The 25,347-nt window shown below is 36.9% G+C and overlaps 1 protein-coding gene across 5 annotated transcripts in view; it reads right to left on the bottom strand.

The window, feature by feature from the left end:
- Positions 1-25,347, bottom strand: part of sh3gl2a (SH3 domain containing GRB2 like 2a, endophilin A1) — a 36,826-nt gene that overhangs the window by 9,076 nt on the left and 2,403 nt on the right. For all 5 annotated transcript variants that reach the window (XM_041983861.1, XM_041983862.1, XM_041983863.1 and 2 more), the window contains exons 2-3: positions 2,575-2,643; positions 1,510-1,582 (exon numbers count right to left, since the gene is read on the bottom strand). In XM_041983861.1, coding sequence (XP_041839795.1) covers positions 1,510-1,582; positions 2,575-2,643 — 142 coding nt within the window. The remainder of the gene's footprint in view (positions 1-1,509; positions 1,583-2,574; positions 2,644-25,347) is intronic.

Genomic DNA, 25,347 nt, shown 5'->3' with positions numbered 1-25,347 from the left:
CAAATGCATGAAAATCGCATAAATTTATCTCTCTCTCTTCCTTTACATTAATTCCAGCCGATCTCAGCTCAGTTTCACAGATTTTAATCACAGCTTACTGGAACAAATTTATCTACACAGGAGAATCCGTGGAACGATGTTCGCATGTCCTATCATTACATTATGACTGAGCTTAAAGTCCCAAAATGATAAGTGGGTTTTCACTTGGTCTAATTCAAAATGTACATACTGTACAGATATGGGCAGTAATTTGGGCACCCCTTAGAAAATCACGAACTGTACCGTGTTGAATTTTAAAGTGAAAAGAAATAAATCCAGCAGACAGAAAAACATGTAACACACATAAATACATGGGTATTTTTATGTCAATGCACTTACATTCTTTTCTTAAATAGAGACATTAAGCAGTAATCATGTAATGTGGAAGTGATCGGATTCTACATGCTAAGTTTCAGACTTTCATACAATCATTAAGCCTCATAGATCAAATGCTTTTGAGCTGTTAGCTGATAGTTAAGGCATTAAGAAATTCCCTGACTCTTCCAACCTTGCGGTCACACTCAACAACAGACACCTCAAGATGGATAAGAGTTTGAGGCTAATCAATGACTAGATTACAGAGGAAGACAGTAAGAAATCAAAGTCTGAGGGTCTGAAATGTTATCAGTGTCATTAGGGGAAGTGTAATGTAAATAAACAGTCTACATGGAAAGGTCATAATAATAATAATAATAATAATAATAATAAGAAGAAGATGAAGAAGATGAAGAAGAAGAAGAAGAAGAAGAAGAAGAAGAAGAAGAAGAAGAAGAAGAAGACTATATTTTAGTCAAACCTGACCTCAAAATCCACTATGAACTGTTTAATGAAAGCCCAAGCTTTTAGATCCAGTCTTGAATGAAAAAATTCTATATGTGGAACACACACTGAAAATATCCATCCATTGTCTATAACCACTTATTCCAATGTGGGGGCTGGAGGCTATCCCAGCAACTACCTCTCACAGATGTACCCTGTTGCAAGTCAGGTTACCAGGACATTGCAGATCTGACACTGAGAAACAAGTAACAAAACAAACAAACAAATACTAAAGCTTTAACCTAGAGAAAATCTACCTAGCAAGCATATTTTTGGACTGTGGGAGGAAGCTGGAGTACCTGGTGAGAACATGCAAACATCAGACCATATGCTCCAGCTGAGATTTGAACCAGGAACCTTTTCACAGTGAGGAAATGTTGCTAGCCACCTTACCAACATGCAGCCCCACTAAAAATATCTATTTAACCAAACTGTGAAATTTCTTAAACAAGGGAGTTACCATTCAGTAATTCAGTGGGGTGTCCAAACTTATGCAAACACAATTAGTGTGCAGAAACAGTTATGCAGGAACATTTTGAAAAACAAGACAGACTGTTTGCTAATGATTTCTTTGGCAGCTGGATACTGGTAAACAGAAGAACCCCAAATGATAAAATCTACCAAGTTTGAGCTAACGCTCATTTATATTACCTGGGTTTGGCTGCAGATACTCTGTGGTCTTCGTCATGATGTCCAACACTGCTCGAGCAGTGACGTCCACCTTCTGTAAACACCAACAAGGAGACAGACACAGATGGTGGTGACATGAAATTAGGAAAGTTTGACTTTCTGTAGCATGATGGTGACAATAAGATGAGCTAGAGTTTACATAACAACTCTGCACTACTCAGGCTCTCTACAGTACAACACAGTGAAACATATTCCATAGGAAGATAATGATCATTTGGACCTTATGGTGTAACTTAGCACAACTGTTTCTATGGAGTTGTTTAGTGACTGGCAGTGGTAGTGAGAATGTGATAGAACCTGAATATTGTTGTAATTTACAGGGGTGGGATTATATAAGGTTTTGCTTCCACCCACTCCTTTTTGTTTTCATTTTTGGTGATGTGATTTGTCATTACGTTCAAATAAACTTCAGTCAATCAATCAAAACACAGATATTTAAAATCTTGTATGTACACACATAAACACAATGAAGAAAAAAAAAAAAAAAATACAGTGACATTGTGGACATGGATGTTGCCATTGCACAAAGTAACAAAATTACCATAAATCTCCAGAAATATAAATAAATTTCTGGGGAGCAAATACATGTTTTAAAATATTTTTTCTTTAAGTAAAATAAAAACTCTTCAAGCCAAAATACATTTGACAGGCCAAAAACATCATCTGTTTTTTTTTGTGTGTGTTTTGTGAGTCCTGTGCCTTCTGTTTTTTTTTTTTTTCATTTTTATTTATTTTTACCAAATGAATAAATAACTTCAGAAAGGTTAAAAAAAAAAGGACAGAAAATAAATCAACGTTTTTAACTAACTTCTGTAACATTTGATAAACAACAATTTGCTTAAATGTCTAAATTTGTGTTTTCATCCCTTCAAGCCTGCAGTGGTGCACTCTTCGAATGAGGTTAATAATGAGCAGCACTGTTGAATTAGCATTGGCTTACATTTGTCAAATAAATTTTCCATAACCGATTAGTCAGTAAGTTCAGGAAGAGATAATAAGAAAAAAATAAGTGGAGTTGAGTCGTGCCTTTTCCATTTCAGTGAAGTCCTCATCGAGCTTCGTTCCTTCAGCTCCTCCAACCTTCTCACTCACTCTCTGCAAAACAAACAAGAAATATTCAATTAGCGTTAGAGATTATGAAAATATGAAATGTTTGAAAAGCCCAGTTGTCAGCACCTCCTTTTAGTGCCAGGTTGACTGTTTAACAATGCTAGAATCCACAGTCAAACCACATGTTTGAGGCTAATTAAAAATCCAAAGAAATCAAGTAAGTCCATGCATACAACAAACCGCACGTGTTGGTCCGGCAGACATGGCACAGATCTGCATGCACAGACATAAAACTAGAAATAACTTTTGTCCTCTCACACTGTCAGCTAGTAGTACTTCCAAATTTTCAACCATCCAGCTCCAGCGTGCGATAACCAGACTCCTTGAGGCGGGAAGTGAACACACAAGGTCAGACACAGGCTTTTGGGGGATGTCACAATGCATGAATGAAAAACTAATGAAAGCTAAGGTCAATGGTAGAAATCATTCCTTAAGGACAAAAAATAATTAATAAAATCACCCTCTTTTGGTTTTAAATGCTTTTATAGACATGTGAGATGTAAAAAAGCAAGTTTTCTGGCATTTTGCTTGTCAAATAATTACGGCTGTCCTAAAAATTTGGAAAAGTGAGACGTATTTTTCAGGTGGTAAAATGCAGAGGGATGATCTGTGACAGACAGAGCAGCAAGGTTTAAGCCTGTGGCAGTAGTTTATGCAGAGTAGGACTTCCTGAGGATTGCTGTGCCATGAGTCATCACAGCAAAGTCTCTACTGATCCTGCCTGTGAAACAGCTTAATATTCTGACAGCAATGCAAGACACACAAACATTTACACATATTGTAGCAGCAAGTCACATTTCCTGTCATTAATTATACCTAGGCATCACTACAGTGCCCTCAGCAAGTTGCCATGGAAACAGGTACAGGTACAGGTGTAGTGTCTGTGTCTCTCCTGCATTGCATCCTTTTTCTTTCAGAGTCAATGATCAAAGACTAACAGAGAAGTGAGCTTTATACTGGTGACATCACTGCAGATGGAGAAACACTGAGCCAATAAAATGTAGGTGTGCATGTCAGATGGATGAATGTTTAAAAGAAAAAAAGTTTTTGATGTAAGTTTTAAGGGCCACAGCTGGAGTTCAAAAACAGGGCATCTAATTATATAGACAACTCGTTCACAGCAGGATATTATATGCGGGCAGATATGCTTCAGATGTAAAAATAATTAGAACAGATGTATAACATAGTCTTTGTTTTATATAGACACTTTAGAAAAGGCTACTTCCAGCCTCTTAAGACTCCTCACACCAACTTTAATGAGTCATCTGAGCTGACAATACTGACAAAACAGAAAAGTGAAAAGCTGCATTAAAAAGAAAATCAAGACTTTAACTGCAAAGGAAAGCTGGGATTTATAACAGAGAGCAGTACCTTTAAAGGTGGCTTTTTGCTACTCTGAAGAAAGGAAAAGGTCTTTGTTTTGTGCCCTAGCCTTAAACTTAGGCTCACTAGCTCTAACCTGTTCCTGCAGAATACACTCAGTGGTGAACAGTAAATCATATTTTGCTATTATTTTAGGTTATGCATGATGAAACTGTATAAATAAATAAATCAATCAATTAAATAAATAAATAAATATCACAAATTAAGAGACTGTTTGTGGCAATTAGAATACAATTAAAATAAATGCAAAGTATATTAAATGCTTTGGTTTTATGTAAATTTTTAAAGCCACTAAAATAGGTATAAATTTGACCCATTTGATTTATTCACATATTAAAAAGTATAAGCTACCAAATCCAGATTTATTTTTATATCTCACTAACTAACTAACTAACTAACTAACTAACTAACTAACTAACTAACTAACTAACTAACTAACTAACTAACTAACTAACTAACTAACTTCACTACAAATGTCTGTCAGCTAAGAACAAGAACTTTAGTTTGGGAAGCTTTCTGATTTTAGTCAATTTTATTACAAACAGTGTTTAACAATTATAATTAAACCAGTCTTGGTTGCCTCAGTATAAGCTGTTGTTTTGGAACATACAAACAAACAAACAAACAAACAAACAAACAAACAAACAAACAAACAAACAAACAAACAAACAAACAAACAACAGTATTGGCTGAAAGTGTATATTAACATTATCCAAGGACAACTGATTTTAAATATCTGACTGCAGTTAAACAAGGGCTAGAAAAGACTGCATTTGTTTTTCTCAAAAGGTCCTTTCGTGTCTTGCTTATGGTAATGGAATTAGAAGGGAATCTAAGTACATTTTTGCACATCAAATTGCCAATTTAAGGGATTAACAGCATCCAATGAAAGTCACGTAACTGCACTCAAACTCCAACGTAACCATGTCTTAATTGTTTGTGCATATGTGTGTCTATTACCAATGATCATTTGACTTACAGACAGAGGAAAGCTGGGAGTCACAGTTTGTTATTCCATCAGCTAAATGGAGGAATAACAACTCAGTCATCCAGCATCCATGGGGACCTGCAGAGGTTTTCCGGGGAAAAGCTATTGAATGCTTAAAAATAAGCTGTTGGTGGTAGCTCTAAGTGGAACAAGGCTTCTGTGCATGCTGCTGCCAATGGCTGCTGTCAGTGCACATTCAACCTCCGGACACATCCAAAGCAAAAACCAAAGTCATACACTATAGAGCTTTTATGGCTGCAAGCTCAAGATGCGACACTAAGGCACAGAGATGGAAGGAAGACACATACCGAGATGCCCTCACTATATGTAGTATGTCAAAGCTTATAAGCAAAGGAGTGATAATAGATGCTGCTACTTTCAGTAACTTAGCAGATACACTATGTAAATGTGACGCAAGCCAGATCTCAGCTAAAGGCCAGGAAACCAATGCTCTTCAATGTCACAGAGAAGCAAAGTGTTACTGTGATTTCACGCATAGTAATATCTTTTCATTCCTCTAATGTCTTATCAAGCAAACAATATAGTCTTTTTCGTTCTCCCACCATTTTCTTTCTCAGGACTCTAATTCCTTTCACTTGGTCCCTGCAGGGGAATGACATGGCAAAGTGAACTGAGCAGCAGTATTAGCAGTGTGAAGCCAGCTGTACAGACATCTGTAAAATGCACAGCTGGCTGCTGGGAAATAACAGAAGTGGCGTAGATGCCATGTAAGTTCTAACGTCACAGCTTGCAGCACTGTAAAGACTGTCACGAACAGTCAGTACAGTGAGTACATGCACATGGGGTGCTTTCATGATCCCTACCGGCAGTGTGCAATTTCACTGCATGACTTGGGCTTTTCCATTTAATTCACTTTAAAGCATAGTGTAGTATTTTATAGTGTTATAACAGTGCATATTATTTGTAATGCTAACAAAATAATAATGACATTACTTAATTGCTGATGCTTACCAGGAATAAATCTAACCATGTTCATCACCTTAGATCAGCTTCTATCCATCCAACCATCCATCGGCTATACTTGCTTGTTAGGTTAGCTTGTAGTTATGCTAAACTTTGTCAGCATGTAACCCATCTAGCCAAGGCTGCAGTCATTTTTCAGTTATGTGGTTTTAAACAAAAGTATTGGAGAAATAAAATCTTCAACACAATAATGATGATGCTAAACGCTAAACTAGCTGTAAGGTTATTGTTAAATATCCAGAGTATAACAATGGATGTATTCAGACATAAAATTGTTGCTACAAGGACTTTTATAAAGATCAGCCCCCAGCAGATCCAGAAGTGAACAGATTCTGATTTAACTCTCCATTATGTGTAGAGAGACATTACAAAGCAGCTCAAGGGTTTTTGCACAATATAAAACAACAGTATAATCTGTTGTACTGGGTTCTTCTGTAGCTTAAAAGCTTATCTGACTGTGTGATTGAACAATGAACTGAAAGTGATTGGAGTTGTAAGCAGTATTTGTTTTTGCACATGTCCACTTGACTATAGTTTTATATGCAAAAGAGCTACCTTTTTCTTTGATTTTGATGTGATATTTTTCTCATTAATATATCTTTAAATGTCAAGATGCTTAAGATAAAATGGCTAAAATTCATTAAAAGAAGAAATTAAAAACACAAAAATGCAAAAATAAATTCAATATGTCATCTGCTGCAAGCAAGTTTTCCTTCTTTTTTTAAAATTATAATTAAACACTCCTTTAAAGAATACAATTTTAATTTTATTATACACCAGCACAGATTCATTGTAGCACTTGTTGAGATCTAACTTTAAGCAGTGAATGTAGCTCTCATGGTGGAGCTAAAATAAAGGTGAAGAAGTTTGCTGAAAACGGGACCATGGTATGCACTGCGCTGCTATTGAAAACAAAAATGACTGTCGAAATAAAAAATAAAAACAAAAACAAACCCCCTCCAAAAACCCAAAAAAGCTTTCTGGTCTGGTTAAAATAAGGCTCAGACTAATACCTTTGTAAACCAAACCAGACCAGATTAGATGAGCTAAATATGGAGGGGAAAACAGCCCAAAAGATCTTCCCAAAAGCAACAATGTGTCCTGACATGCTCTCACACTGGATCTTAAAAGAACATACCTGTGCTGTTATCTGAAAGTTTAAGGTTTTAAAAACTGAAACACAAGTACAGGCCACATCTAGCATCTTTACTGATCAGAGATTCAGCTCTCATGATGTGGTGTTTATTTTAATTATCTAAATGGAAATAATCAGGTACAACTATCTCATGCTTATTCTAATTAATTAGTTTTTTTCTTATTTTATTTTCACTTATTGTTAACATGTATTGTTTTCACTGCGTGATTCTTCATCCTGACCTAACGCTTTATTTTAGCCACTCTGTAAGAGATTTTTTCCAGTGGTAGAAGTTATACTCAAGTGACTTTTTCTGCATTAAAATATCCTATTTATGGTAGACTATCAGTATTTCCTGTCCTGTAAAGAAACCTGCCATGCGGATTAATGGAGACACTCTTGGCAAACACAGTGGGAGAGTTTAAACAGCAGGGCCTTCACGCCTGTGTAAGACATGTTCAGCTAATACTATTAAAGGACTGACACACACTCTGACACAGAAAGCATCTGTTGTTACTTTTAAGCGGAAGTCCAGGATTAGATTACGCTGTCTTCTGCAGAACACGCTGTGATCAATACTCCAGTACCATATATGTACTGTACATCTATGCTTAACCTGAGGTTACGGTGTCAGCTCAAATGATCTTGTGTTTTTACATCTGCTTTTGTGTTTCAATTACAGATTTACCGGACAAGCATATAGAAAAAAGAAAGAAATATAATATGCTTTCACTGATATATAAAATTATTGTACTTTGGAAAACCCACCTCTAATCCCTGCTAGCTGTTAGAAGTGATGGTGGACAAACTGATCTTTATCCCCAACTGTGTATAATTTTCTTTAAAATAAATGTTATCAATACTAAAACTGCAGAAATTATAATAACTTATTGGCTCTATCTCAAATGTCATCCACAGGGGCCGACGTCCTAACCTGTTCGTTTTAAGCCTGATGTTCGTGTTGCAGAGAAATGTCAATATACAAGGCTAGCTGGAGAACTAATAGCAGTCCCCAATGCTTCAAAGACATGATGGCTGGTGGAGAGGTCTCAGATCCGTTCCAGTATGTAGCATGCACAATTTATTTTGGAGGAGTCAGCAGAGGAATTAATGAGTGAGTTGTGATCGAGAGGTTAAACCAATGAGAGCAAAAAACTGACATAAACTTACAATCAACAGAATGGAGAGCATGGTAAAGGAAATAGCTTAAGGTGTGGTCAGAAACCTTCTTCAAAAACCAAAAAGAGGTTGAAACTTTTTGTGTAATTTAATGTTAATGAAGAGAGGGGGACTGCATGAGGTGTACTGAAAAGTTTGATAAGAAAAGTCTGACGTGTCAATTAGCTGTATGGTGTGAACCTACTAGATCCCAGGACAGCAATCCAGCAGTAATTTCTGCCATCTGAACTTTAGCTACAATTGCTAATTCAGGACAATGGTAATGATTTTAGTTTTGGAGGAATGAACTTGACCATCAACATAATTTTAAAAAGTCTACAAAAGGTGGACCTGAAAGTCTGCACACAGTTTCAAAGCAATCTATCTGACATTTCAGTCTGCAAGTGGCAGCATAGCAAATTAAATGTATAATAACACCTTTATGTACATGATCTGTGCATAAATGCAAAGGTCTATCTGTATACTACATCAGTTCATACTGTAATAATGTTAGTCAATGATTTTTCTACAGCCTTTATATTGCTCTATCATCATTCAGTGTTTTGCATTAAAACCAGCATTTTTAGCAATAGCATCAGTCACATGGTGGCCAATGTGAGCCGTTGTGTCGCTGCTGTCGTTGCTAGCGCCTCCCACGCCTCCTCTCCTTTTTTTCCTGCTCACCAGTCTAATCCTGGCTGGGCACACAGAGGCCCCTGCTTTAAATACGCCCCGGGTGGAAGAGGGAGATTAAAAATGACAAGAGTGATTAGTGAGACTATCAGGAGGACACCCCTCCCTTCCTACCTGTCCTGTATTTTCCAAATGAACCAAGCAAGAAATATTCCAGCCCTGCTTCCCTTATAATTTTTCCATTTTCTTCATTCTACTCTCCTTTTTCACCTTTTACATTGTGATAGGAAAGAAGTAAACATGAGAAAGAAATCATAAGTCAGCTGAGAAAGTGATGATTTTTAAAACAGTTAACAACATGAAACTGCTTAAAAAATACAAGCTAGCTTCCTTTCCTTCTTCTTTCTTCTTTTGCTTCATTGTTAACTGCTCATTCCCCCATGCTTTTTCTCACCTCAGCATCCCCTCAAATCCACACTGTTCTTGTGGCTGTTACTCATGCAACACTGCTCCTAGTATATCTTCTGCAGGACTGTGACTCAACAGGAGGTCTGACTGCACTGACTTAAGCTGAATTCTAGTTTACCGTGGTTGAACCTTAAAATAACTGACCAGGATTTTTAAGAATAGAACACCAGGAAGTCCTGGCTCTGACTGCTTTTTCACACCTTAATTAGTAGAAAAGCTTTAGTTATACTGGTCATACTAAGAACAGACCTGCACTCTCGTGGAATCAAGGAAAATCCTTTTATTATTCCTAAATCATGGTGCTCAGAGCTGGCATGGGGGTGACAGCTTCTTGCTCCATTTACAGCTATTACAGGATCATAGTAATCCCACAGATCATCAAGGCCTGGAGCTACATTAGTAGGGCGACAACTCAACAGTGATGTTGATTGCGAGGTGCAAAAAAGCACAGAGAAACGAGCCAGGGTGAAAGCTGTACAGTACACAACCTGTTGGGACACATAGTAGTGACTTTAGCAGCTCAGTTCAGTCACTTCAATACTTGTTAGATAGGTATAGACCCTTGATTGATGGGAAAAAACCTAATACCAGCTGCTTCCCTGTGTTAACATCAGTCCACTGGTTGGCCAGGTTGCTTCACTAACCTCTATCCTCTCTGAATGTGTGGCCTGTGGCAATTATAATCTGATCTGTAAGCCTTTGCTTGGGTCTTATGTAATGACAGGGAGGAGGGAGGGAGGTGTATGCACACACAGCCATCCTTCCATGTCGTGCTTGGTAGTTGAGGGAGGAGGCATGGCGGTGATGGGTGAGAACCAGCTGGCATTGTGTGAGTGAGGAAAGCGTGCCAGAGTTTAGGAGCATTGTGGTGCATGATGATGAGACAACAATTAAAAAGGAGTAATGGCTCACATGGCACGGATAATGAAAAGAATTTAGACTTAAATACTTAGACTCAGTGTGATTAAAAATGCATAAAAAAACTGAGTTATTTGTGTTAAGAAAAAAACTAAACTCATTGTCTACACACTTGCCAGACCACCCACAGGTCTGCCCAGGAATAATGAAGGTGTGAAAGACTCACTGTGTTCAGTTTTCTTTTCCCAATTCACACATGCAATCATTTTCTATCCACACCTCCTCTTTTTCTTGTTAATCCCACATCTTTACTCAAGTTTATTTTTGTTATTCTTTGTCCTTTTTATCCAGCAACCTCCAACACTCACATCCTGACAGAACAGAAAAATTCAACCTGTAGGGAAGAGTCAAAGCTTTTCAGTGCAATACAACCCTTTCAAGTAAGAAGCTGATAAGAGTCCTTAATCATGGCTCTGGTTGAAGTAGCTTAAACAAGTAAAAGTGTGATATTTTCAGCTGCCACTGAAGGGGTTCTCTCTACAACTGCTGTAAACTTATAAGGCTAATAATGGATTTTCCAGTTTGATATTGTTAGAAAAAACTCCACATCTCCACATCTTGGCATATATACTTCAAGTTAAGGTTACAGCAAAATTATCTCAGAAGATAGTTCTGGTTGTGAACAATTTTAAAGGTGCAGCATATAACAAAAACGAAGGTCAATGACAAAATTTTAATTTATCATTAAAAAACTGTTATTTCTAATTAGTATGAATTACTTTACTAAAATAGCGGCTATATTTTTATTCTCTTGAAATGAGCCATTTATATCTACTTGCCGTGGGTCTACATATAGTACAAGTAAAAACTTTGCACACTTTTCCATTTCATCCAAGGGGAAAGTCTGTCCAAACTTTTGACTGGTGGTATAAATGGCAGCTGCCATATTTGTGCCACCATTTTTACTATGGTGTCTCTGAATGGACAAACAGTTCTGTGTGTCAGACGACAATCCCCTCAGAGCTTCTAAACTACAGCACCAGCTTTGTTTATAGGAGCTAGATCACCATTTGGTATAAGTAACATCCTAACAGGGAGTAAACAGCAGACATGTACACAATTCTAAAGTAGTTAACTGGATCCACTTACAGATGAAAACATGTTTATTTTAATGGAATTTTGACCACTGACATTCACAGTCCATTTATAACTTTGTTTGGTATTTAAAGTAATTTTATGCCCACCTTTATTAACAAAAAATTTTCATTAAAAATAAAAAGATTAGTACCTTTAACCTTACTGTGCTTTATTCTGCCTTTATAAATGCTGGATTGAGCCAAAGTGGACAGAAACTTTACAGATGAACTGGTTTAAGCTGCAGATTGTATTTCTAGTTTTCCCAACAAGTCAAATTTTTATACTTCCAAGTAATGGAAAGCCTCATGTTTGGATATCAGAAAACTGGACTTCTTTTCTTGGTACTTATGTGTGTTTAACGTCTTATCCAAAAGGCTTGTTCAGCTTTAATTGAAGATACTTAGACTTCTTCCATAACACCTTACAGTATCTCATTACCTTTAGTAAAGAACAGACATGGATAGGAATCATTCACTCTCAAATACAATCAAGGAGCCACACACACACACCATTATGCCATTTTAAATGTGAATATGTGCCACTGTATGCTGTAAGAACATTAAGTGTTCATGTACAGTTATATTGCAACAAATAAGTGGTTTATGTTGAAGCTAGTATTTCCTTTATAGGCATTCATTAACACTCTAAATCTCATTGTTACACACTACATCAGCTTCCACAACATTGCAACACAAACTGCTGTTTTACCACAAACTCCAGTCAAATCAGTGCAGACCGGATGGCTGCAGGTAAAGAGCAGACACAGTTTTGGATTATCCTGTAATGATCAATATGGATGTAAATGCAGTTTACAATTGATTTAGGGGGTATGACGTGGGAATTAATCATTAATCGGGTTAAGTTCTGCAGGATGTAAATGAGAACAATGAGTGGAATACCTTACACGCTGCTAATAGAAGATCAGCATAATCAGAATATTTTCACATTTAGAATAAGGTTAAAAGTTGGAATATTGCTAGTAATATAAACAAAGCCAGCGATAGAGCTTTAAGGTCTGCAGAGGCCTTGACATTTTTCCAAAACATAACTGAAGGGAAAAATAATGTTGCAGTGTCTGTGTTGTGTTTGCACAGTAGTGCTGTGAGTTAAAGCTGCGTCGGTGCAATGATGCTGCTGTCAAGCTCTGAAAATAAGTATTAATGATAGCTATTAAAGCTTAGCTACAGGCAGCTGTGTATGTGAGAGAATATCTGTAATCCATAGTTTTGTGAGCACATCCTTTATCCTTAAGATCACTGCTGCCTGTCAAATTACAGGTTGTATTACTGTCGGCTTATGTGGCCTGAAAAACAACATTTAACCAGCCTCAATTAGTACCAGTTATGGCACTCATTAAAAGGGAACCAGATTATGGTCTTCCATCAGTGTTTGGTGTAAGGGAAAAGACAAAGCAGCCATTTTATACACCGTATCTGCTGCTTCCTTTATGTGTTGTGGAAAGCTGTCATTTGCATCTCAGGGGAAAAGGTGTGGTTCAGGAATCATAACACCATGTGTTACCCAGCAGGAGAGACCCTCGCTGGGTTGTCCTTTTGAGGCAGTGTGTGACCTTTACCACAAACTGCCCACACTTTCATATGAACAATCACACACTACTGTTACATGAATGCACTCCATCAATCCATGCCCAGCAGTCCTCCCACAAAACAAATCACTATGAATATATATAATGAATCTATAATGTGCTAAGGAGGAATTACAATCTCCAGAGCTCCCTTTCAGGCTTTCATTTAAAAAGATAATCTGAACTTAAAGCTTTCATACTAGATATTTACATAACCTTTAACTGCATTGCAAGACGCTCATTCAACTAGAGTTCACCTGCTCACTGATGTTGGAAGCACTGGAAAAAAACAAAAAACAAAACAAACAAAAAACAAAAACAAAAACAACAACAACAACAAAAAAACCCTGGGAATGATTTTTGAGTTAAGATTAATTATGACTGTTGTGACTTCTGTATCCAAGGTGACAAATTGCATATAATTTTGCTATTAAAATGAACAAAGTCATAGACACTTTTAGTTTTAGAAAAGGATGGAAGAAATGGTACTTTAAGTAGCACTCTGTTTCACAGCCTTCATAAAAGATACAGGTCTTATTACTACTGGTCATATGTGAGGTGGAGAAACACGATTACAAATATTTAAGCATGACTAGAAAGACTTAGAACAAAAATAAATCAGTCAGCCACATGAAAAAGAGAGAGGTGAAGCGCAGTAAGACAAAGATAAAATGAAAGTCACATGAATGGAAAGCAGAAATTATACCTCATACTCAACCTGCATGGTTTTAATCACAGGACTGAAATAATGTTTCTAAAGGCAATCCACAGATTTTTTAAACTGGCAACAGTTTCTCGACACATATGTTATATAAATAAAGAAATGGAAAGCTCTGCATATTTAAACTGAGCACAGGTGTAAAACTATGCATATGTGTTTTCTTTTTCCTAAATATGTTAGTGTAATGCGCTTCAGTGTGACATATTATTACAATTACAAACAGAAAACTCAGTGGAGATTTATGTAACTGACAGATGAAGACATGTTATAAAAAAAGATAAGAAAAGATGTGAGTAACAACAAGGAACAAATGAGAAAAGTTAAAGGACAATGTGTCAGGTGTGTATGCTGTGATGACAAGCCTGCAGAAAAAGTGTTGGTAAAAACAAGACAATGGTGTTATCCACCAGGATCACACAGTCTGCCTGCAGTCTCTGCAAAAGCCCCTTTTTTGACACGGGCTGTCTACCATGTAAGGACATTTATTATCGTTCTTGATGAAGATAAATGTCTTTAACTTCAAACCTCGAGCCAAACAATCATCAAAAACAAGTAATTATTCCTGGTAGAACCAAGCAGGACAGTTATAATAAAATCAATATAAGAGCAAAAAAACACAAGTTTTTCACCCTCCAAACAAAAAAATACATTTAATCATAAAGCATAACAAGAAAAAAATGTAATACTGCCGCAAACTGGAGTGGCCCCATAAGAAATGAAAAAATTGAAAAGCCTCAGCAGCCAGACATCTTGTGTACTTCATATTGACTCTGCTATTCAGCACCGTTCTCTTTGATTTGATTTCCTGCATGAAAAGAAGGTCATGACAAGAGGGGGCTGACAAACAGGAATGCTGATGGTAGCTCCTCAACAAAAAGGACACACACTGAGGACCCTGTAAGTCAACATAAATATGATAATAAATATAAATATTTTTATAGTAAACAGTAAACGGTAAATAGTAAAGGGTTTTGTTCTTTGTACTGTTAGTTTGGTTAAACCTGTAAAACACATGAAATGACAGAATAATCATTACAGTTGTTATTCAGCCCGTTTACCTGCACACCAGAAATATAATAATCTAATTTGATGCTTTACATGCACTTCTGAAATCCAATAATCAAAGGATCCGTGTCTACATTTAGCAGTCCATGATCCAATTCATTTAACGTATGTTTATACTTCAAGTGGAGGAAATGACGGTTGCGTCGCCTACAACAAGCGTCTGTCCCTGGTTTTGGTGTAAGAGTTTTACAGTTACCACTTCTTCAAAACCGTGCGTGCTGGATGTGTGTTCAGAGTGAGGATTGGTTTTCTATATTTCACCTCTATACTATGCGCACATCCGCCTGTACTACTCATACATAGGAAATCTGGTCAGCGGTCATTGTAGCTAACACTAGTTGAAGGGTGCGCCAATTTTGGTATTTTCTCCCGTCAAAGAGATGGATAAAATTCAGGGTTTTCATTTCTTGAGAGCATGCTAGAAATGAAAACACTCATTCCAGAAATTTATTTTTGTTTGTTTCCTGCTGCTGCACACCATCTTGGTTTAATTTTCTTTTGTCCCATTGTGACTTCGTCACTTCCGCCTTTTTGACCTCTTTCGTTAAAAGGATTCTTTTGCACATGCACAGATGTAAAAAACTCAAAATAAATTGGACATATGGATTTACATGCACAAAGACACTGGAATATCGGAGAGAAATTTAGGTGTGTTAACACAATTTCTCATAATCTGATAATAATCTGATAATGAACATGCTGTTTACATGACCACTTGAATTATCTGATAACACCAGAAATCAGGTAATGATCAGATTTTGGTGTGCATGTTAATGGACTCAGAGTCTAGAATAATATTTAGTAACAAAAAATAAAAAATAAATAAATCAAAGCAAAAACAAACGACAACAAACAGGTTATCATGTACTGTGAATTGATCTCCAGCATGTAGATAGAAATGCCCCAAACTGATTGTGACTGGAAATTGTTTATAAGGTGAACACCCCTTGTTTTGGTCTCTTACATCCTAACAGAACTTGAGCCGTCAAATTTACCAGCACTGCTAAACAATCCTTTCATTAAGGTTAAGAGATTCAGTTTTTGTTGAGGCTGTTTTAGATGGCAGAAGTGCTGCATTTGTGCTTCTGCAAACAAAGTAGGTCAAATCAATAATGTATGGGCTGCAGCCCAGCTATAAACACCCTGTTTTTACGATGCATTCCTTTAATATGTGCATGGTGTGTCTAATTCTCCTCAAATTCTGCCACCAGGAAGGACACAAGCCCATTTAAAAATGCTTAGTGAATCTTACATGAGTATTTTCTTGCATTATAGAGGAAATTCAAGAAATGTCCCTTAAGACACGTTTTACACCACACTTAAACCCCTTTCCAATAATGTGATTACTCTCTTATGCTTGTATCCTATATTATGCTTAAGCTACTATGTATCAGTCGTTTGAAGAATAACCTCTAATAAAATATTCTCAGAGGAATTAAAATATGTCAACAACTACTCCATCTGGTTAAATCAACATCATCAGATGCTGTCAAGCCATTTAACATAAATAATTTATAGACAAGTGAATAAGTAAGTACATTAAATTTGTTTAATGTGACAAAACCTTAAAGAAATAGTTTTGTTTTTAACCAGTCGTAAAATTAGTTAAATACAAGCCCAGATAAACACACACGACAGTTTACACTTTTTTATTATTTAATTAACAAAAAATGCTCAAAGTCAAAATGCTGAAGTGATGTGTGGAAAACTATGTAGACCCTTCCTGCTTCTCTGGGAATTAACTGAGTAAGTAGCAGCTAGATGCTGCTAATCAGATAAATTTGATCAGCTGCCCTTCAGCCTGGGAGGGTTTATAAGATAATTTTGCAAACAATTTGGGGCTTGGCTTGCTGCTGGACCTGGACACATTGCAGGCACTGAATCAACAATGAACTCGTTTATTTAAAGATTGGCTAAGTCTGAGTCAAACAACAGGACAATGATTCAATGCAGAGCAGCAAATCTATTGTGTAGAGTCTGGAAAAAACAAAAAAACAAAAAAAACAAAAAAAAAAAAAGAAAGAAAATGCTGCAGTGGTCCAGACCTCAGTCTGGCTGAAGTACTGTGGTGGGACCTGATAACTGAAGCAAAGTTGTAAAGAAGAGTGGAACAAAAATCCCTTACAATGAATAGAAAGCCTTTAAACATCAAACAGGAAATAATTTCATCATTATTGACGCTAACAGTGGCTCTACAAGCTATTAGTCAAGGAGTACTTTAATTCACACCTTGTTTCTACAGCTTGGCTTATTTTTTTGCTCAGTAAATAATGACAAAATTATAAATCATGTGTTGTTGTTCCTCTGAGGTTTATTTATTCTAATAACATGGTTAAAAATTTTCATCATATTATGTAAATGTTTTGTTGAATGAAATGTCATTATTCAGTTGCTTTTACTGCACAAACACCCCTCACAGTGCACACTGCATATTGATTTGATTTTAATGCTCTTTGTGCAGAAATTATGCAAATTAAAAGACTCAGGAAACTGATATTTGGTCTGTTTTACACTAAAGTGCAAAACCGACTTAGCTTACTTCATGAACAAAATGCACACCATCATCTACTAAAAATAGTTTATTTAATATATTTTGCAAACACCTCACATCTTACACATGGCTCCAAATATGGACACCTGCATATAGGATGTACCACATCCACCTGAATGAAAGACTGGTTCTCGTTTGAATTTAAGGTTCCTTATCCATGGTAAAAGAAAAGCAAAACACCTGTGTTTACTTTTATGCCTGTAGCATGTCTTATTGAAGGAGATGAAGATGGATGTTTACACAGAGCAATAACAATTAAATAATCACTCAATGCCTTAGCAAATGCATGATGGCAATTAAACATTATAGTTATAATTAAACTGAAGCTCTAAATCTATATGCATAAACTCATAATAAAAAAAATGGATCATAGCAAACAGCTCTGTATTCTCACACAATCATCCTCACTCCCCAGGAGAAAAAAAAAAAGTATTTTGGTACTTATATCCCCAAATGAAATAAACTAAAAATATCTCCCTGATGTGTTAAAAAAAAAAAAAAAAACTTGCCTCTCTGACCCTGTCACATGTTACATCTGGTGGTCTCCTGCACATGCAGCACGTTTCACAGATTACAGCTGCATCGTTCTGATTCTGAGTCACACACAGCTCCAATATGATGCAAAGTCACTGTGCCCAGATTAATCCGAGTATAATCCCTGACAAGCCATTCGGCTTCAGCTCTACAGCTGGCGGGAGGACCAAGTCTGTGCACAAGGGCGAGTGGGTTCACGGTCTGCATCCAAGGTTAAGATCAAAGAAGAGCTTTTTGTATTGAGGGAGCATCTACATGCTGAAATACCAACTGTTCTCTCCGAACAAAGCTAAAAGGTTGCTTCAGCAAACATGGACATACCTTTAAAAGTAGGTTATGCTCCCTCCTAACTCTAATATCTGTCCCTTCATGAGCCAAATTAAATCTTTTACTGAGGACGTTACTTACTCCTCTCTCCCTCTGCTCATCCTGTATCCTGCTCGTCTTCATTCCATTACTTTCCCCTTCGTTATATAATTTTCCTTCTGATTTCTGCCCTACTTTCATTTTGCACTACAGGAACAAATTTTTCTATTGTAATAATCCACTGATGAGCTTTAAATTGTGTCACAACATATTGAACATGAAACCATTTAGGATTTAAGAGGAAAAGTATTTTTGGAGGAACTGCTCAGAAGAAGAGAACCAAGGTTATAATTCTGTAAAATGGAGATAAAATTTCAAATAAAAAGCTTTTCTTTTTATTATTATTATTATTTCTTCTTTTTCAGCAAGTTAATGCTAGATCACAAATATCAAATCAAAAAGATCAGTCCAAACTGTTGATGAGCTGAAATCTGGGGCCATATATATTATGTTTAGTATATATATAGATTTTATTAAAGGACTCTAAAGGCATCTGTGAACTTTGTCACATCTGGGTCTTTTGCTGGTAAAAACAAAAGGTTGCTAAAGCGTAACAATTATTGGATTTTCAGGATCGATCGTCAGATTTTTCTTTGATTGTCGTAGAGTTTCCTTTAAATATGCCAGGAAGTTGTGTTGTGGTTGGCTGCCATAAACACAGTTGTTCCACAGACAGTAAGAGATCATTCTTCAAACTACTGAAAAGACACAAAAAAACAGAAAGATGTGATAACTGGCTAGCGGCGGTACACCTTGGAGTCGTTTTAAATATTTGACAACTTCTTCAGACCATTTTGTGACTGGTGAGTAAAACATTTATAATGATATTATTGTAAAACATATGGTGGTTTTTGTGAAGTTTTCAGTGTTTCTTGTCAGCAGCTCCTTTACAATGTGACAGCAGATAGACATGAAGGCATTTGTTCAGTCCTACTTCCATTAGCTTTGCCTCATATTTTACTCGACCCTTCACACTGAGGGTATCAACATAACCTTGTGACATAATGGATCATTTTCATTTTCAAAAATTAAAACTTTGAGAACAAGTTGAACACGGACAGTGGTATGATGCAGGGTTTGGTTTCACTGGCAAGCTGTTCATGGTCATGTGACCACCGGGTTTGACATAGGTTTGCGCCTGTCCATGGGGAGATGGGGATAAATTTGCCATTACAACTTCTGACTAAAAAATAATGCCCACAATTATTGAAAAAAATTACAATGGCTTGGCAGAGTTCTGCTCTTTGAGTGCTTCTAGTTGTCTCTTTAATCCTTAGCCTTAAAATGTGATTATCTCATGTGATTTGGTTCATGACCTCAGTTTGGACCATGACCTTATATTCTAAGCAAATGTACTACACAACAAGCACACATACTACCTCACTGAGCAAGGTCACTGGGGCTGTAAATGCATCCATATCTCCAAATTATAATGCATAGCTGTTCATCATATGCACATCCCTTTTACAGCTAAACAAAAGCTAAGAACAAGTGCAAATATGAAAGGGTACCGAGGAGAATATACTGGAGGCTTCTTGGCTAATAACGATGTGACCTTACTGTCCCTGAGGTAGAAATATGAGTGTGTCTGTGTGTGAGGGAGGGACAGTTTAATTCACCACTATCATTGTTTGTGCTATTTTCTTGTAATAAAAGAAACTAATTTTCTCTTGGCAAGTCTGGAAATTAACAATGGAATTATTATGCAATAAAAAGCAATCAAACATGTACAAAAATACATCATTTTAAACAATTCACATTATAGTTGTATTCTAAATAGACAGTTAAAATACATACAATGACATCCAGAATAGCTGATTTCATGCTTAAAATCATTTCCCAAGAATTTCTCTTTGCCAGCACCAAGACTCGTCATTTCTTCCACAGTGGTTGATACCCAGAATGTATAATATACAAGTCCTGAATAAATCATCAACCACGGCCTGAATAGAGATGTTCAGAGAGAGGAAGGATGAGGGAGAAATAAAAAGAAGACAGAGAATAAAATCCATGGACAAAGAAGGGCAAAAAACCATCACATCTGGTGTCTTACCATGAGAATGAATGAGTCTGCCAGGCATCATTCTTTTTATATGACACTGGCTAAATGTTGTTCATTCATGTTTCTTCTGGACATTGAATGAGTTTTCCTCTCCAGTTCAAAATGTGCCAACAGCATCTAACCACAGGATGAGCTAATAATAGAACTGGTGGAGGCTGAGTCCGTCTGTCTTTAACCCCCAGAACAAAGCTGACCTCAGAACATTGAGGACTCTATGACTACTACAAGTGCACACTATTCTCTTTTTTTTTCTAAAATACAGATTTAGTAAACACATTATTTTCTGATGTATACCATATGTCCAGTAGCTACTCTGCGATGGCAAGTCACACACTCGTGAGGCCAACATACAGTGACATTGTACTAGAGGATTAATGTGGTGTCAAGATAACTAAGGATTTGTTAGAGGCGTGGTGATTGAGGTGACATTCCACCAACAAACTAGAACAAAAACTGTCACTGCTGCTTTTATATATAGCAAAACATGTCAGAGAGCCTGTGGAAGATTTTGCTGTTGGAAAAGCTCAAGAAAGGAGCCTCTTTCGCAGGCCAGGATCAAACATCTGAGAAAGGTAAACAGTTTGCAATTGTTAGTGAGGTGACAAAAATAGAAATGACAGCAGAGAACCCGGAAAAAAGGTGGAAAACTCTCGATGGAGACATTTTGAAACAAGGTCTCTACTGTGGTAACTGAAAATGTCTTATAAGCTGGAAGATGATGAACAGGCAAAGATGGAGAGTATTAGAAACACCAGTAGGAGAGGAAATAAACTGGGATAAAAAGTTGAGAGTGGGGAGGGGAGATGCATCACTGCAGGTACTGCTCTGCTGGATTCCATCCAGTGCAGCATCACTTTTACTGCATTGCTGCACTTGGATAAGTTTGGATCTTCTGGGGAACCATCATAACATTCAGTTTTTGTCATCTGACTCATAAACACAAGACACATGTGAAAGATAATCGCTACAGCTGAGGAGGGAAGGATTCCATATCCACTTTCTTACAAACTGAAGTGTCCCACATAGGTAGAGGCAGAAGTCAGTATGGTGCATTTTTACTTTTTTTTCTGTTACAGGTCTGAAACTGATGTTGGTTTTTCCCTCATAGCCATAACTTTGACCATATCCTTGAATCTCAAACCTTTACCATCATTGCTTTTTTGATAATCAACTGAAGCCATACAGAAGTTGCTATGCCATAGCCTTAGTGAGTTCTTATTTACCATAGGTCAGGGTTTAAAAAACATGGTTCTCATCACTCCTCTTCATTCTCTGACAGGTCCATATATTTCAGGACATTTGTAAATGGCCCCCAGGCTTGCTTTCCTATGTACAAGTTAGTTTCGCTAAAGGAAAAGATATTAATATTTGCCTGATCCATTGTGTTACACTCGGCTTTTCAGTTATTTTCCAGAGTAAAGCAATCCCTTTAAAGCATGCAAAATACAGACCTTCATCCAAACAATTTCAGTTTTTACATAGTTGCGCCCTTTATGGTAAAGTAAAGAAATAATAAATTTGGGGTCCACTGGCGTTTCCTCAGAGATCATCTTTTCCACCCCTCTGTTAACCTTCTCCCAGTAGGATAACATTTTTCTGTGCTGCCAAATACAATGAAAAAACACCCCCTTTTCCACATTACACACGGTACACGTGTTTGGTATATTGTCATTAAATTTATGTTATCTTACCGGTGTAACCATTTATATGGTAATATTCTCTTTCGGGTGTTGACTGGTCTAGTGCGAGCTTCAGTGCAGCTTAGCTTACTCCTTTACTGAGAAATCTCACCTCAATGCATTTAGTGTATAATTTGAGTTTTCAGGTGACTTTGACAATAAAGTTTAGAGCTCAGAGATGGCTCCTTTGCCTGATTTATCCTTGCTGCTAAACTGAAGTCCAAAAAAATGCATGAAAATCTAACATATTTCACACAGATCAGTTCACTGGCTGAATTATCTGCAGAATAACTGACAGTTGGTAGTGGTGAGCAACTACCAACAGCCTCTGTAACAGGAAATAACACAAAGACATAAAAATATCCTGGCTCCATGTTAACTGAAAAAACAGCATGACCAAAAAAATGTCTCCTTCATCCTGCAAGAGATAAAATCCCTGCAGATTTTCTGATTGCCACACTCCTGCTGACTTTAAATCCTTCCTCTGCCTGTCTTCCACTTCTTACCAGCTCGCATATTTTTCTTTCCTTTCCTTTTCTTTTATCTTTCCTTACTAGCTCCACTCTTTTTGTCCTTCCCACCCCATCTGTTATCACCCAGCTGGATCCGTTTTACGCTGCACTGCAGTAGCCTTTGCAAAGATCCAGGCTGGATGAGTCACCCCCTCACAATCTGCTCTCCTGAAGCCCTGCAGGCATCAACCACATCCAAGGACCCTGGTGATGTCCCTCGGCGAGTATGGATATACATCTACATCGTTCATATGCACGCTTGCATGCTGTGCACTTTTTCAGAAAAACAATATGGAAGTGTGCAAATTAATCCATGGATTGAACTGAACCAAAAAGAAGAAAAAATGAACAGTTTTCTTATTTGTGGCAAAGCTACAAGCTAAAATGAAATGTCGGATGATCTGTGTGACACATTTAAGCCCTGATATTAGTATGCAGCACACATACTGTGAAAGCTCATGTCAAATCATGGCTGACTTAAAAATAAAAACTGCAATACCCACTATAATGAGCATAATCCAATCCTACCTGGTAACTGCTCACTGATACCATGACTTCTAAAAATACTTCCAAACATCACAGACACCTGCAAGCAGCTGCACCGTCTTGACAGGTAATTCGGTTACATCTCTTCTACGGTGGCGGCTTGCGTTGTTTTTCATCTTTTACCTACAAATTTCTCAATGCCAAATTTAAACAAGTGAAGAGATGATTTTTGAAGCATAACAGGCCCAATTAAATGGATCACCGAATATTCCAGTGAAACGGTGGCGTAAGTTGATTTCATACTGTGCTTTCAGTGCATGTATCTCATTCAGTACTTCACAGTGAGTTTAAATAACTCTCATATTTCTGAAGCCAGTGGAGCTCTCATACCCTATTTATCAATCTGACAAATACAAAAGTTAATGAAGTATGCAGTACAGAGCCATACGGTGTTAATCTACAGCCAAAAATGTTGCTGAAATAAAAACATGACTACAGTATTTAGCACAGTGCTCAGTCCAAGATAGCCTTGTGTCTTATAGTGGACTAACTTCAATGAGTGGGCTCTTCATTTACAGAAGGTGCAGTTGAGATGCAAAGTTTGATTTATGATAAAAAGCACCATAACGTTTCCACAGTCAAAAGTATATCCTATTTTTGAGTTTAGCCTTTTAAAGATAGCACTTAACGTAGGGAAAATACTATTGGTTAACCTAATATACAAGTGCCTTTGACTGAATTAAGAAATACATGACCTGCATACTAAGGCTTAACTTGTGAGGAGACTTTCTGACATAAACAAGAAGAAAAGAATCCATTTTATCTTAAAAAACTGCAGAGGCAACACCTCCAGAGACCCCCCCACCCTTCCTCATTTTGGCATACTTTCACACGTTTTTGCCTTCCTTCTTGTGGCATATGCTCACTCCAATTAGATAAAATGAGCTCTCTGTAGCCTTACATATACAAAAGGAATGTCCTTAAACCACATCCTGATTAAAACACAACAAGCTTCTTTTTCTGAACTATCAGTGGACAATCTTAAATCAAGTGCTTCACCACGTGAGTATATTCATCACGTTTGTGTGCACACAATGCGCTGCAGGACCTGAATCTGATCAAGTTATCGTGAGAATAGCATCTGCGTTAAGCTTGACTCATCTAACTCTGAGGATAAGTTGACTTACAAAATAGAAAGCAGCAGTCATCCCCTTTAAAAATACAACTTCTTAGCTAAAAATAATAGAGCATGAATCCATGCTTTAACTGTGTGTTGTTTAGATTAAACATCACTGTTTGCAGGATTTGCAGTTTGTTAGCGTATGCTCACTTGCATCACTTTGTGTCATTGCCCAAAGTGAGAATTACTAACGGACTACTTGGTAAAAAAAATGAATAAATAAATAGCAATCTACTATGACGCTGCTACACATTGCTGCTCATGCTTGGTGCTTTAAAATGATCCCAGTTGTTAATACTCCACACTGAGCCTCAATGTCCTTCAGTGAAAAGGAGAGAGATGTCTTCTGTCAGAGAAACGTGTAGCTCATGCTGCGTGAAATAAATTACTCTGTGATTTATGTGAGAATGTGAAGCTGAGGTTGTGAGTGTGTCTGTGTGAATCTCATAAAATACCAGTAACTTTTACAAGCAGTTTTTCCCTGAAAAGTCCATAATAATGAAGAAATGCTGCAAGCCTCCTCCACAAGAGTGAGGCTTTTCTGTCGCTCACAGAGCAGATGCTGAACACTGATAATTACTCATTTGTGACGTACTGAACTATGAAGGCTGTGCAGCAGGTTTGGATGTGAAATATTTCCAGTCTACATATATGACTGTGGTAGGGGATTACTATTTGAATCAAGATGCATGGGTTATTGTGTCCTTTTGAACTTAACTGATTTCTATCTAGTATAATAAACATTTATATTGTGTATTAAAACATAAAATCTTACTCAATGTACATAGCAGATTGAAAAAGCTAGAAAATGTAGCTAATATCCATTACTGCAGGCCAATTAATAAATGTAAGAAATATCTGGGCCATAAAATGATATGATCAAATTCAACCATATTCAAATCTAAATCATTTAAACGAGAAAAAACAAAAACAAAACATATCCTCAAAAGTTGCAACCATGCAATTTGCAGTAGATCTTATTTATTTTAACATGTCTTAAATCATTAATGAAAAATTCAAAAACTAATTTATCCATAATGCACCCCTCTACAGCAGTCACGCTCAGTCTTCACAATTGCATAAGAGAAAAATATTGAAGCTTTTTTTTCTTTCTTTTTTTTAAAGGTAAAACCATTCATACAAACATGCACTCCCTCTAACCCATATGTGATTATTTTAAATCCCTGGTCCAAACTCTTAATCT

Source organism: Melanotaenia boesemani, chromosome 4 (assembly GCF_017639745.1).
Source record: "Melanotaenia boesemani isolate fMelBoe1 chromosome 4, fMelBoe1.pri, whole genome shotgun sequence".
Classification (NCBI taxonomy): domain Eukaryota; kingdom Metazoa; phylum Chordata; class Actinopteri; order Atheriniformes; family Melanotaeniidae; genus Melanotaenia; species Melanotaenia boesemani.
Note: the sequence above shows the minus strand (reverse complement) of the source record. Positions and strands in the feature narration are given on the sequence as shown.